The sequence below is a fragment of the Oncorhynchus mykiss genome, chromosome 6, assembly GCF_013265735.2.
Source record: "Oncorhynchus mykiss isolate Arlee chromosome 6, USDA_OmykA_1.1, whole genome shotgun sequence".
Lineage (NCBI taxonomy): Eukaryota > Metazoa > Chordata > Actinopteri > Salmoniformes > Salmonidae > Oncorhynchus > Oncorhynchus mykiss.
Genome location: NC_048570.1, coordinates 14030960 through 14045056, shown reverse-complemented (window position 1 = coordinate 14045056; position 14097 = coordinate 14030960). Strand labels below are relative to the sequence as shown.

Here is a 14097-nt window from a genome sequence, read left to right as displayed (position 1 = left end):
CTTTGCCTGTGTGCGCGCGTCTTTGCCTGTGTGCGCGCGTCTTTGCCTGTGTGCGCGCGTCTTTGCCTGTGTGCACGCGTCTTTGCCTGTGTGCGCGCGTCTTTGCCTGTGTGCACGCGTCTTTGCCTGTGTGTGCGCGTCTTTGTCTGTGTGTGCGCATCTTTGCCTGTGTGTGCGCGTCTTTGCCTGTCTGTGTGCGCGTCTTTGCCTGTCTGTGTGGGTGTGTTAGCGGTTGTGTTTGCCTGTGTGTGCGGGTGTGTGTGCCTGGGTATGTGTGGGTGTGTTTGCCTGCGTGGGTGTGTGACTATGTGTGTGTCTTTGCCTGTGCGTGGGATGGTGTGTGTGGTGGCTAACAGCTCCCATCAGCAGATTATACACTGCTCAAAAAAATGAAGGGAACACTAAAATAACACATCCTAGATCTGAATGAATGATATATTCTTATTAAATACTTTTTTCTTTACATAGTTGAATGTGCTGACAACAAAATCACACAAAAATTATCAATGGAAATCAAATTTATCAACCCATGGAGGTCTGGATTTGGAGTCACACTCCAAATTAAAGTGGAAAACCACACTACAGGCTGATCCAACTTTGATGTAATGTCCTTAAAACAAGTCAAAATGAGGCTCAGTAGTGTGTGTGGCCTCCACGTGCCTGTATGACCTCCCTACAATGCCTGGGCATGCTCCTGATGAGGTGGCGGATGGTCTCCTGAGGGATCTCCTCCCTGACCTGGACTAAAGCATCCGCCAACTCCTGGACAGTCTGTGGTGCAACGTGGCATTGGCGGATGGAGCGAGACATGATGGATTCAGGTCTGGGGAACGGGCGGGCCAGTCCATAGCATCAATGCCTTCCTCTTGCAGGAACTGCTGACACACTCCAGCCACATGAGGTCTAGCATTGCCTTGCATTAGGAGGAACCCAGGGCCTGAGGAGCTCATCTCAGTACCTAATGGCAGTCAGGCTACCTCTGGCGAGCACACGGAGGGCTATGCGGCCCCCCAAAGAAATGCCACCCCACACCATGACTGACCCACCGCCAAACCGGTCATGCTGGAGGATGTTGCAGGCAGCAGAACGTTCTCCACGGCGTCTCTAGACTGTCACGTCTGTCTCATGTGCTCAGTGTGAACCTGCTTTCATCTGTGAAGAGCACAGGGCGCCAGTGGTGAATTTTCCAATCTTGGTGTTCTCTGGCAAAGGCCAAACGTTGGGCTGTAAGCAAAAACCCCACCTGTGGACGTCAGGCCCTCATGGACGTCAGGCCCTCACCACCCTCATGGAGTCTGTTTATGACCGTTTGAGCAGACACATGCACATTTGTGGCTTGCTGGAGGTCATTTTGCAGGGCTCTGGCAGTGCTCCTCCTGCTCCTCCTTGCACAAAGGCGGAGGTAGCGGTCCTGCTGCTGGGTTGTTGCCCTGCTACGGCCTCCTCCACGTCTCCTGATGTACTGGCCTGTCTCCTGGTAGGGCCTCGATGCTCTGGACACTACACTGACAGACACAGCAAACCTTCTTGCCACAGCTCGCATTGATGTGCCATCCTGGATGAGCTGCACTACCTGAGCCACTTGTGTGGGTTGTAGACTCCGTCTCATGCTCCCACTAGAGTGAAAGCACCACCAGCATTCAAAAGTGACCAAAACATCAGCCAGGAAGCATAGGAACTGAGAAGTGGTCTGTGGTCCCCACCTGCAGAACCACTCCTTTATTGGGGGTGTCTTGCTAAATGCCTATAATTTCCACCTGTTGTCTATTCCATTTGCACAACAGCATGTGACATTTATTGTCAATCAGTGTTGCTTCCTAAGTGGACAGTTTGATTTCACAGAAGTGTGATTGACTTGGAATTACATTGTGTTGTTTAAGTGTTCCCTTTATATTTTTGAGCAGTGTATTTTGACTCTGTGCCTACGTCTGTGGGGTTTGTGGCTACGTCTGTGGGGTTTGTGGCTACGTCTGTGGGGTTTGTGGTTACGTCTGTGGGGTTTGTGGTTACGTCTGTGGGGTTTGTGGCTATGTCTGGGGTTTGTAGCTACGTCTGTGGGGTTTGTGGCTACGTCTGTGGGGTTTGTGGCTACGTCTGTGGGGTTTGTGGCTACGTCTGTGGGGTTTGTGGCTACGTCTGTGGGGTTTGTTATTGTGGGCTTGTGTGTGGACTCTAAGGTTCTCTCTCTCTGTCTCTGTCTCATTTATATATTTATTCACTTCCGGCGCATTATTCACTTCCTGCGCCGACAGAGATGGCCGCCTCGCTTCGCGTTCCTAGGAAACTATGCAGTTTTTTGTTTTTTTTACGTGTTATTTCTTACATTGGTACCCCAGGTAATTTTAGGTTTCATTACATACAGTCGGGAAGAACTACTGAATATAAGAGCAACATCATCTCACCATCAGTACGACCAGGAATATGACTTTCCCGAGGCGGATCCTGTGTTCTGCCTTTCACCCAGGACAACGGAATGGATCCCAGCCTGAAGCAGTCTTCTGGTCAGGCTCCGGAGACGGGCACATCGCGCACCACTTAGCATACTTCTCGCCAATGTCCAGTCTCTTGACAACAAGGTTGATGAAATCCGAGCAAGGGTAGCATTCCAGAGGGACATCAGAGACTGTAACGTTCTTTGCTTCACGGAAACGAGACATGGTGTGGTCACAACAACATACAGGAACTCAAGTCCTTCTGTTCACCTGATTTTAGAATTCCTCACAATCAAATGTCGACCGCATAATCTACCAAGGGAATTCTCTTCGATTATAATCACAGCCGTATATATTCCCCCCCCCCCAAGCAAACACATCAATGGCTCTGAACAAACTTTATTTGACTCTTTGCAAACTGGAAACCACATATCCTGAGGCTGCATTCATTGTAGCTGGGGATTTTAACAAGTCTGAATCTGTCTAATCTGAAAACAAGACTCCCTAAATTGTATCAGCATATCGATTGCGCAACCAGGGCTGGTAAAACTTTGGATCATTGCTATACTAACTTCCGCAACGCATATAAGGCCCTCCTTTCGGAAAAGCTGACCACGACTCCATTTTGTTGCTCCCTGCCTACAGACAGAAGCTAAAACAAGAAGCTCCCGCGCTCAGGTCTGTTCAACGCTGGTCCGACCAATCTGATTCCACGCTCCAAGACTGCTTCCATCACGTGGACTGGGATATGTTCCGCACTGGGTCCAACAACAACATTGACGAATATGCTGATTCGGTGAGCGAGTTCATTAGAACGTGCATTGAAGATGTTGTTCCCATAGCAACGATTAAAACATTCCCAAACCAGAAACCGTGGATTGATGGCAGCATTCACGTGATACTGAAAGCGAAACCACTGCTTTTAACCAGGGCAAGGTGACCGGAAACATGACCGAATACAAACAGTGTAGCTATTCCCTCCGCAAGGCAATCAAACAAGCTAAGCGTCAGTATAGAGACAAAGTAGAGTCGCAATTCAACGGCTCAGACACGAGGTATGTGGCAGGGTCTACAGTCAATCACGGATTACAAAAAGAAAACCAGCCCCGTCACGGACCAGGAAGTCTTGCTCCCAGGCGAACTAAATAACTTTTTTGCCCGCTTTGAGGACAATATAGTGCCACTGACACGGCCCGCAACCAAAACATGTGGACTCTCCTTCACTGCAGCCGACGTGAGTAAAACATTTAAACGTGTTCACTCCTTCGATATAGGGGGCGCTCTTTTAATTTTTGGATGAAAAACGTTCCCGTTTTAAACAAGATATTTTGTCACGAAAAGATGCTTGACTATGCATATAATTGACAGCTTTGGAAAGAAAACACTCTGACGTTTCCAAAACTGCAAAGATATTGTCTGTGAGTGCCACAGAACTGATGTTACAGGCGAAACCCAGAATAAAATCCAATCAGGAAGTGCCGCATTTTTTTAAACCGCCTCATTCCAATGACTCCTTATATGGCTGTGGAGGAGCTAGGAGTCAGCTTACGTTTTCCACGTTTTCCCCAAGGTGTCTGCAGCATTGTGACGTATTTGTAGGCATATCATTGGAAGATTGACCATAAGAGACTACATCTACCAGGTGGTCGCTTGGTGTCCTCCGTCGCAATTATTGCGTAATCTCCAGCTGCAGCATTTTTCCGTTTGCCTTTGATGAGAAACCGACTGCCAGGAATGATTTTTCATCGAATAAATCGAATTGTGAAAAACACCTTGAGGATTGATTCTAAACAACGTTTGCCATGTTTCTGTCGATATTATGGAGCTAATTTGGAAAAAGTTTGGCGTTGTGTTGACTGCATTTTATTTATTTTTTCTTAGCCAAACGTGATGAACAAAACGGAGCTATTTCTCTTACACAAATAATCTTTTGGGAAAAAATTAACATTTGCTATCTAACTGAGTCTCGTCATTGAAAACATCCGAAGTTCTTCAAAGGTAAATTATTTTATTTGAATGCTTTTCTTGTTTTTGTGAAAATGTTGCCTGCTGAATGCTAGGCTTAATGCTATGCTAGGCTATCAATACTCTTACAAATGCTTGTGTAGCTTTGGTTAAAGCATATTTTGAAAATCTGAGATGACAGTGTTGTTAACAAAAGGCTAAGCTTGTGTTTCAATATATTTATTTCATTTCATTTGCGATTTTCATGAATAGGAAACGTTGCGTTATGGTAATGAGCTTGAGGCTATGATTACGCTCCCGGATACGGGATTCCTCAACGCTAGAGGTTAACCCTCGCAAGGCTGCAGGCCCAGATGACATCCCCAGCCGCGCCCTCAGAGCATGCGCACACCAGCTGGCTGGTGTGTTTACGGACATAATCAATCAATCCTTATCCCAGTCTGCTGTTCTCACATGCTTCAAGAGGGCCACCATTGTTCCTGTTCCCAAGGAAGCTAAGGTAACTGAGCTAAACGACTACCGCCCCGTAGCACTCACTTCCGTCATCATGAAGTGCTTTGAGAGACTAGTCAAGGACCATATCACCTCCACACTACCTGACACCCTATACCCACTCCAATTTGCTTACCGCCCAAATAGGTCCACAGACGATGCAATCTCAACCACACTGCACACTGCCCTAACCCATCTGGACAAGAGGAATACCTTCAGTGGGGCAAAAACGTATTTAGCCAGCCACCAATTGTGCAAGTTCTCCCACTTAAAAAGATGAGAGAGGCCTGTAATTTTCATCATAGGTACACTTCAACTATGACAGACAAAATTAGAAAAAAAATCCAGAAAATCACATGAAGGAGTTTTAATTATTATTTGCAAATTATGGTGGAAAATAAGTATTTGGTCACCTACAAACAAGCAAAATTTCTGGCTCTCATAGACCTGTAACTTCTTCTTTAAGAGTTTCCTCTGTCCTCCACTCGTTACCTGTATTAATGGCACCTGTTTGAACTTGTTATCAGTATAAAAGACACCTGTCCACAACCTCAAACAGTCACACTCCAAACTCCACTATGGCCAAGACCAAAGAGCTGTCAAAGGACACCAGAAACAAAATTGTAGACCTGCACCAGGTTGGGAAGACTGAATCTGCAATAGGTAAGCAGCTTGGTTTGAAGAAATCAACTGTGGGAGCAATTATTAGGAAATGGAAGACATACAAGACCACTGATAATCTCCCTCGATCTGGGGCTCCACGCAAGATCTCACCCCGTGGGGTCAAAATGATCACAAGAACGGTCAGCAAAAATCCCAGAATCACACGGGGGGACCTAGTGAATGACCTGCAGAGAGCTGGGACCAAAGTAACAAAGCCTACCACCAGTAACACACTACGCCGCCAGGGACTCAAATCCTGCAGTGCCAGATGTGTCCCCCTGCCCAAGCCAGTACATGTCCAGGCCCGTCTGAAGTTTGCTAGAGAGAAGATTGGGAGAATGTCATATGGTCAGATGAAACCAAAATATAACTTTTTGGTAAAAACTTAACTCGTTGTGTTTGGAGGACACAAGAATGCTGAGTTGCATCCAAAGAACACCATATCTACTGTAAAGCATGGGGGTGGAAACATCATGATTTGGTGCTGTTTTTCTGTAAAGGGACCAGGACGACTGATCCGTGTAAAGGAAAGAATGAATGGGGCCATGTATCGTGAGATTTTGAGTGAAAACCTCCTTCCATCAGCAAGGGCATTGAAGATGAAACGTGGCTGGGTCTTTCAGCATGACAATGATCCCAAACACACCGCCCGGGGAACGAAGGAGTGGCTTCGTAAGAAACATTTCAAGGTCTTGGAGTGGCCTAGCCAGTCTCCAGATCTCAACCCCATAGAAAATCTTTGGAGGAAGTTGAAAGTCGATGTTGCCCAGCATCAGCCCCAAAACATCACTGCTCTAGAGGAGATCAGCATGGAGGAATGGGCCAAAATAGCAGCAACAGTGTGTGAAAACCTTGTGAAGACTTACAGAAAACGTTTGACCTCTGTCATTGCCAACAAAGGGTATATAACAAAGTATTGAGATAAACTGTTGTTATTGACCAAATACTTATTTTCCACCATAATTTGCAAATAAATTCATAAAAAAATCCTACAATGTGATTTTCTGTGTACCTATGATGAAAATTACAGGCCTCTCTCATCTTTTTAAGTGGGAGAAATTGCACAATTGGTGGCTGACTAAATACTTTTTTGGCCCACTGTATGTGAGAATGCTGTTCATCGACTTCAGCTCAGCATTTAACACCATAGTACCCTCCAAACTTGTCATCAAGCTCGAGACCCTGGGTCTCGACCCCGCCCTGTGCAACTGGGTACTGGACTTCCTGACGGGCCGCCCCCAGGTGGTGAGGGTAGGTAACAACATCTCCACCCCGCTGATGCTCAACACTGATGCGACCCACAGGTGCGTTCTGAGCCCGCCTCTGTCCTCCCTTTTCACCCACGACTGCGTGGCCATGCACGCCTCCAACTCAATCATCAAGTTTGCGGAAGACACTACAGTGGTAGGCTTGATTACCAACAACGACGAGACGGCCTACAGGGAGGAGGTGAGGGCCCTCGGAGTGTGGTGTCAGGAAAATAACCTCACACTCAACAAAAAAACAAAGGAGATGGTTGTGGACTTCAGGAAACAGCAGAGGGAGCACCCCCCTATCCACATCGTTGGGACAGTAGTGGAGAGGGTAGTAAGTTTTAAGTTCCTCGGCGTACAGATCACAGACAAACTGAATTGGTTCACCCACACAGACAGCATCGTGAAGAAGGCGCAGCATCGCCTCTTCAACCTCAGGAGGCTGAAGAAATTCGGCTTGTCACCAAAAGCACTCACAAACTTCTACAGATGCACAATCGAGAGCATCCTGTCGGGCTGTATCACCGCCTGGTACGGCAACTGCTCTGCCCACAACCGTAAGGCTCTCCAGAGGGTAGTGAGGTCTGCACAACGCATCACCGGGGGCAAACTACCTTCCCTCCAGGACACCTACACCACCCGATGTCACAGGAAGGCCGTAAAGATCATCAAGAACAACAACCACCCGAGCCACTGCCTGTTCACCCCGCTATCATCCAGAAGGCAAGGTCAGTACAGGTGCATCAAAGCAGGGACCGAGAGACTGAAAAACAGCCTCTATCTCAAGGCCATCAGACTGTTAAACAGCCACCACTAACATTGAGTGGCTGCTGCCAACACACTGACTCAACTCCAGCCACTTTAATAATGGGAATTGATGTAAAATATATCACTAGTCACTTTAAACAATGCTACTTAATATAATGTTTACATACCCTACATTATTCATCTCATATGTATATGTATATACTGTACTCTATATCATCTACTGCATCTTTATGTAATACATGTATCACTAGCCACTTAAAAAAAAAAAAATCAAAATCAAATGTATTTATATAGCCCTTCGTACATCAGCTGATATCTCAAAGTGCTGTACAGAAACCCAGCCTAAAACCCCAAACAGCAAGCAATGCTAAACTATGCCACTTTGTTTACATACCCTACATTACTCATCTCATATGTATATACTGTACTCGATACCATCTACTGCATCTTGCCTATGCCGTTCTGTACCATCACTCATTCATATATCTTTATGTACATATTCTTTATCCCTTTACACTTGTGTGTATAAGGTAGTAGTTTTGGAATTGTTAGGTTAGATTACTCGTTGGTTATTTCTGCATTGTCGGAACTAGAAGCAGAAGCATTTCGCTACACTCGCATTAACATCTGCTAACCATGTGTATGTGACAAATAAATTTGATTTGATTATATTTTTTGGTATGTATCTGTCTGGGCCTGGAATGATACTGATCTCAGAGCTGTGCTTCCTCATCTGACTACAAGCCTCTTTATCCTGACCCTAGGCCTGTTTGTCAACCTGATCAAAGAACTCTGTGTAGCCGTTGGCTGACTAGTTCACACACAACAGCACATATTCAATATGCTTCATACATGCTATAGCCTACATATGCGTACACACGCACACATATAGGTTCATTCTCCCAGTCCTCTTCCCCCACCTCTGTCACCCTTCTCTTTTTCCATATCAGATAGTTCTCTGGCCACCTGAGGTGCTGAACATATAATGTAGCACAAATGACATTTCCTGCAAGGCTTATTGATGTCATTAAACACCTGCATTTTGAGCCCCGCGATCCTTTCAGTCTTCATCAGGGAGTCTGACATTTCAGTTAATTAGCTGACTCGGGCCTATGTCTCTTAAAGCATTCCTCACCCAGCAGATCATCTCATTTGGGTTGTCCGCCGGCCTGTGATTGGCTACTCCCTCCTAATCATGGCATCATTTGTCCATAATGTGATTCTTTAGACACATAATCAGGTTAGCAATGAGTTTCCAGAGCATTTGGTTATCATGACTGGTATAAGCCTTTTCCCTCTGACTTTGGTTAGAGGAGACTGTGGGCTTTGAATACAGAAGCTCAGGTATTTGTTTAACACTGTAGTAGGGGTTGGAACCCCCCAAAAATTTTTGATAATTTACATTTTTATCAGAATCATTATTGTTTTCATTCCTTTCCACTGTTCTGACCAGCAAAATAAAGTTCTGAACCGTTTTTTAAAATTTAGCTCGCCATTAAATTACTTCAGCAATCGGTGCGGATAGAGCAGCTTGCTATGGAGCGGGCAAGCTATTTAGAGTATAGGGCACAATATTCGACTGAAATTTTGAAGATGGGGAGAGAAGGTGGCTGACGAGGCCTGAAGCGCTGGGCATCTTGTTATGACATGTATTATCTGAATTAGGTCCACAGAATTATACCTACGGAGGAGCGTCTTCTATGAAGGAACTTTGAATGTCCTTGAACTTCAGAGTGGGTTTTGCGTTGGACCAGCTAGTAATAACCTGTGTGCAGAGCGGCACCAGAATTCAAATATAAACACATCTTACTTGTTGTTAATAAATCCAATGAAACGGGATCACTATAGTATGCTTTGCTTAAACGTTAGACTGTTACCATGGTTACTCCATGCTATCAGTCTGAAAGAAGTAGCTGTTAAAAAGACACTAGTCTCTACAAGTCAGAATGTTGAATACATTGATATTTGAGGTTACTTTACTGGTTGTCTTTTTGGAGGTAGGATGTGGAGATAAGTGATCCACATGAAAGTGTTGTTTACCCGACTTTTCATGGCGCCGGTAGGTTCTGTCAGTCTCGTGCATGTGATGCACAATATGTAAACAATAGCCGAACGTAACCAAACGTAGTCAACGGAAGCGCGTTTTCTTGCAGTCAGCTGGAAGTATTTGCCGTTCGGTCTGTGGTTCCATTAGGTTCGGCCATATTATGCAAATTGCATAAGTATTGAAAATTAAAACCTGAAGTATAATCCAATATACAGACCAGCGTACTGAAAGTTGTGGTAATAATGCTGCTCTGTGGATTTAAAAAGCTAAACATTTGGAGCAGTAGAAGGACAAACCACACAGAAAATCGGTAGAGTAAGTTTAAATGTAATTTTATCCTACATGCTGGCTTGTAAGGAACATTTACAATAATGTTCACACAAATGTCTTAGGCTGTATATAGCAATTTATTATGCATTACAGCCTGATTAATCAGACTATAGTATCCTTAACTAGCATTGAAATTATTAATCCATTCGTATCTAATTAAAAATCTCTCTCCCTAATTTCTGAATCACGCTTGTAACGTCAGTAGACTATGCTTCAGAGGGGGAGGGGCAGGTTGCCTACACATGTACTGCCAAAGATTTTCAGCTTTACATTTTGAGGGCTTTGCAAAGGTGTCTTGTTGTGTTTTTTGTTGGACTGGAAAAAAATGCCCTGGATGTAAAATTACGTTTTTAACCGGTTCCCGTGCTTTTAAAATAACGGTTCTGTTCCGGAATAGTATAGATCACTTTCATTCCTGATTCTGATTCTGTTACTCGATAATGTAATTATTTTCCAGTTCTGTTCCATGAACCAGTTCCAACCCCTGCTCTGTATGTTGTGTAGTATTATATCCCTTGACTATCCCAGACCCAGTCCCTGCTGTCATAGACTGGTAGCCGGGTCCCAGATCGGTTTGTGCTGTCATGTTTTGCATGGTAAGGAGTTGACATGATAGCACAAACAGATCTGGGACCCGGCTAATAGACTGGTAGTTTTGGTGTATGAACCAGGTGTTGTTTTAGTAGTTTGTACTGATGGAGCATTCAGGCTTTCTAACCAGGTTGAAATATATGGGCCGTGTGACAGTGTGAGGGCCCAATCTCTCTGACTGCGTGTTTGTGTGTGTGCATGGATGTGTGTTTATGTCATCAAGCCAAGGACTTGGACACGCTCTGCCTCCATGGTGCCCCCCTCCCTGAACCTGGTTTCCTGTGGGTCTAGCTGGCTCTAAAGAGTCTAGCTAAAGCTAACATAAACACAGAGGGGCCTAGCTTTGGACCTTCCAGCTGTCCCTGTGGTCACAGCAGACACGTCCCCGTCTGACGCCACAGACCTCAGCCACACCACACCACTCACCCCTGTTCTCGTCTGACCGGGTGGGCCACTACACCACAGCACCGCCATGCCATTCCATGCCAGGCTGGGCACGTTTATTAAATACCCCCAGTAATACCCCAGTAATTACCCCAATACCTCCAACCCTTGATTCTTACAGCTGAGGTCATTATCTTCCACTACAAACATGCCAAAACACAACAGACAGAAAGTCTCCTCCGCTCTCATCCTTCTCTCATCCACTTCCCCCAAAAACAACGTCTCCACAAAAACACGTGTGTTTTCAGCTGCCGAGAAGCAAGAAAAAAAAGAAAAGAAAAAGGAAAGAGTTGTTGATGTCATTGAACCATGTAACCGTTGGCTGGGGGTTAAGTTTACACTGTGTACAAGTTCCTTAGTGCTGTGGCTGGACGGGATAAACATACCTTACATCAACACTGTAACCATACACTCCCTTGGCTTCCATTCCCCCACATTGGGACTGCACTGAGCTTGAAGAGCACAGCACAGCATGGCCAACTCCAGACACTTTAAATTATCTCACACATACAGTTTTGCCTGCCTAGTGGCCTAATAGTACCGCCTGCCTGTCTAGCGGCCTAATAGTACTGCCTGTCTAGGGGCCTAATAGTGACTTCATGTCTAGGGGTCTAATAGTGACTTCATGTCTAGGGGCCTAATAGTACTTCCTGTCTAGGGGCCTAATAGTTCTGCCTGCCTGTCTAGGGGCCTTATTGATATACACTGTATATATGAACAAAACCAAAGTCCATTATTCTTTTTCATAGGCTGCATACTGTTCTTCATTGTTGTTTTGCTGTACAAGGATTTGTAACTGACATCAACATGAGACGTAACTTACACCGTATCATTGGTGTGTTTGCAGCCTTGTTAGTTGCAAATAAAGATGTCTGTTTTTGTTTGTCTTTCAGATCGTTACACAGTATGTTTATGAACTGTTGGAGAAGAAGTGCAATATGACGAAAGTAATCTTGCCAGTAAGTATCACAAGGGGAAAACGACACATTTAATTCATGCCCTTGAAGATTATTGGGGGTATTAATGGGAAAATGGACCTAAATGCTCCGGCTTCTGACAATGATTATGATATTAAGTGTCCCATGAAAACCAGGATTGGAGAGGGGGAAAATGTTTTTCCAGCTCTCTCTCTTTGTACAAAAATGTCTCAACAAATTAACTGACACACCATCTCAAAGTCTGAAAGCTGTTGCTTAATCTGTTTTGGATTCAAATGCACTCAAGGGGACTTTATTTGCTGTCAGGAGTGTATTCTAGTGTATTCTAGTGTTCTATTCTAGTGTATTCTTGTGTATTCTAGTGTATTCTTGTGTATTCTAGTGTATTCTTGCTATGTGTGTCTGCTTATCCCAACATTCAACACATGCTTGAATAGTCTGTTGCCTTTCTTTTTTTTACCCCCTTTTTCTCCCCAATTTCATTGTATCCAGTTGTTAGTAGTTACTTTCTTGTCTCATCACTACAACTCCCGTATGGACTCGGGAGAGGCGAAGGTTGAGAGCCATGCGTCCTCCGAAACATAACCCAACCAAGCCTCACTGCTTCTTACACAGCACGCATCCAACCCGGAAGCCAGCCGCACCAATGTGTCGGAGGAAACACCGTACACCTGGCGACCTGGTCAGCGTGCACTGCGCCCGGCCCGCCACAGGAGTCGCTAGTGCGCAATGAGACAAGGACATCCCTGACGGCCAAACCCTCCCTAATCCGGACGACGCTAGGCCCCATGGGTCTCCCGGTCACGGCCGGCTGCGACAGAGACTGGGCTCGAAATCAGAGTCTCTGGTGGCACAGCTAGCACTGCGATGCAGTGCCTTAGACCACTGCGCCACCCGAGAGGCCCTATTGCCTTTCTTTTGAAGGAAGATGGGTTTGTCCTTTTAATTTTTAGCTTGGACAATTTTTCTAGCTCTATTGCTTGTGGATTTTTTGGACCTGTGTTGTACTGGCGCAGGGAGTAACAATATCTATAAATCACCAAGGTAACCCAGGAGCCAGTTTCATTACACACTTTTCAACTTGTATCTTCTTGCCCTATTATCTCTCTATTCCCATGGAAAATTGCTCTGTTCTTGTGTGTGTGGTAGTGGTGGACGGTCCGTCCACCTGCGTCGAGTTGAACTTGTGACCACAGATTTTAAACAGATTAACCAGGGCCAAGTATAGAAGGAGGGAACGAGAGAAAAAAGGAGAAGAAAGGCTGAGGTCTGTACCCCTCACTTTTCTTTGTCTCCTTAAGTTCCTGTAGCTGCCACCCATGGTTTTTATGGACAGTGTGTGTCTCCTTGGATTAAGTTCCTGCAGCTGCCACCCATGGTTTTTATGGACAGTGTGTGTCTCCTTAGAGATGCCTCTGGCATACTGGGGACCACATGCATCCAAGGGGTGGAGGGCAGTCAAGGACACACACATTTTTGAAGGACTTATTTGTTACTATGGAGTATGTCAGACTATAATAAAACAGTGCGAACAGGGCAAGGCTGTACTTCAAAAAAATATGTTTCATATATTTAGTTTTATATTACACTTATATTACAATGAAACGATGATACTGTGTTGTGTAACTAGGTGGATGTGACAGAGGAGGAGCCCAGGAGTTTCATCTACCTGAGTGCTGATGCCATGTCCAACCCTGCCAAGCTGCTGGTGCTCATCCAGGGGGACGGGGTGGTCCGGGCCGGCCAGTGGGCACGACGCCTCATCATCAACCAAGACCTGGACTCAGGGACACAGATCCCCTTCATCACCCGCGCCAAGGAGGTAGGGGCCCCACACCGCCCGGGGGCTACCCAGCCAGGGTTAGAGGGGTGTGAGGGTGGCAGGCTGGTTGGGGTTTCCATGGGATGGCTCTGCAGGTTATGTTTATGTATGATAGCCTGGTTGGTTAGGGTTGTGTTACCTATGGTAACCTGGTTGTGTTAGGGCGTTGTTACCTATGGTGACCTGGTTGTGTTAGGGCGTTGTTACCTATGGTAACATGGATGTGTTAGGGCGTTGTTACCTATGGTAACCTGGTTGTGTTAGGGCGTTGTTACCTATGGTGACCTGGTTGTGTTAGGGCGTTGTTACCTATGGTAACCTGGTTGGTTAGGGTTGTGTTAGGGCGTTGTTA

General features: G+C 45.6%; 1 protein-coding gene across 1 annotated transcript in view; it reads left to right on the top strand.

The window, feature by feature from the left end:
* fam172a (family with sequence similarity 172 member A) overlaps positions 1–14097 on the top strand; it is a 329549-nt gene that overhangs the window by 42690 nt on the left and 272762 nt on the right. The window contains exons 5-6 of the mRNA XM_036979434.1: positions 11879–11944; positions 13554–13745. Coding sequence (XP_036835329.1) covers positions 11879–11944; positions 13554–13745 — 258 coding nt within the window. The remainder of the gene's footprint in view (positions 1–11878; positions 11945–13553; positions 13746–14097) is intronic.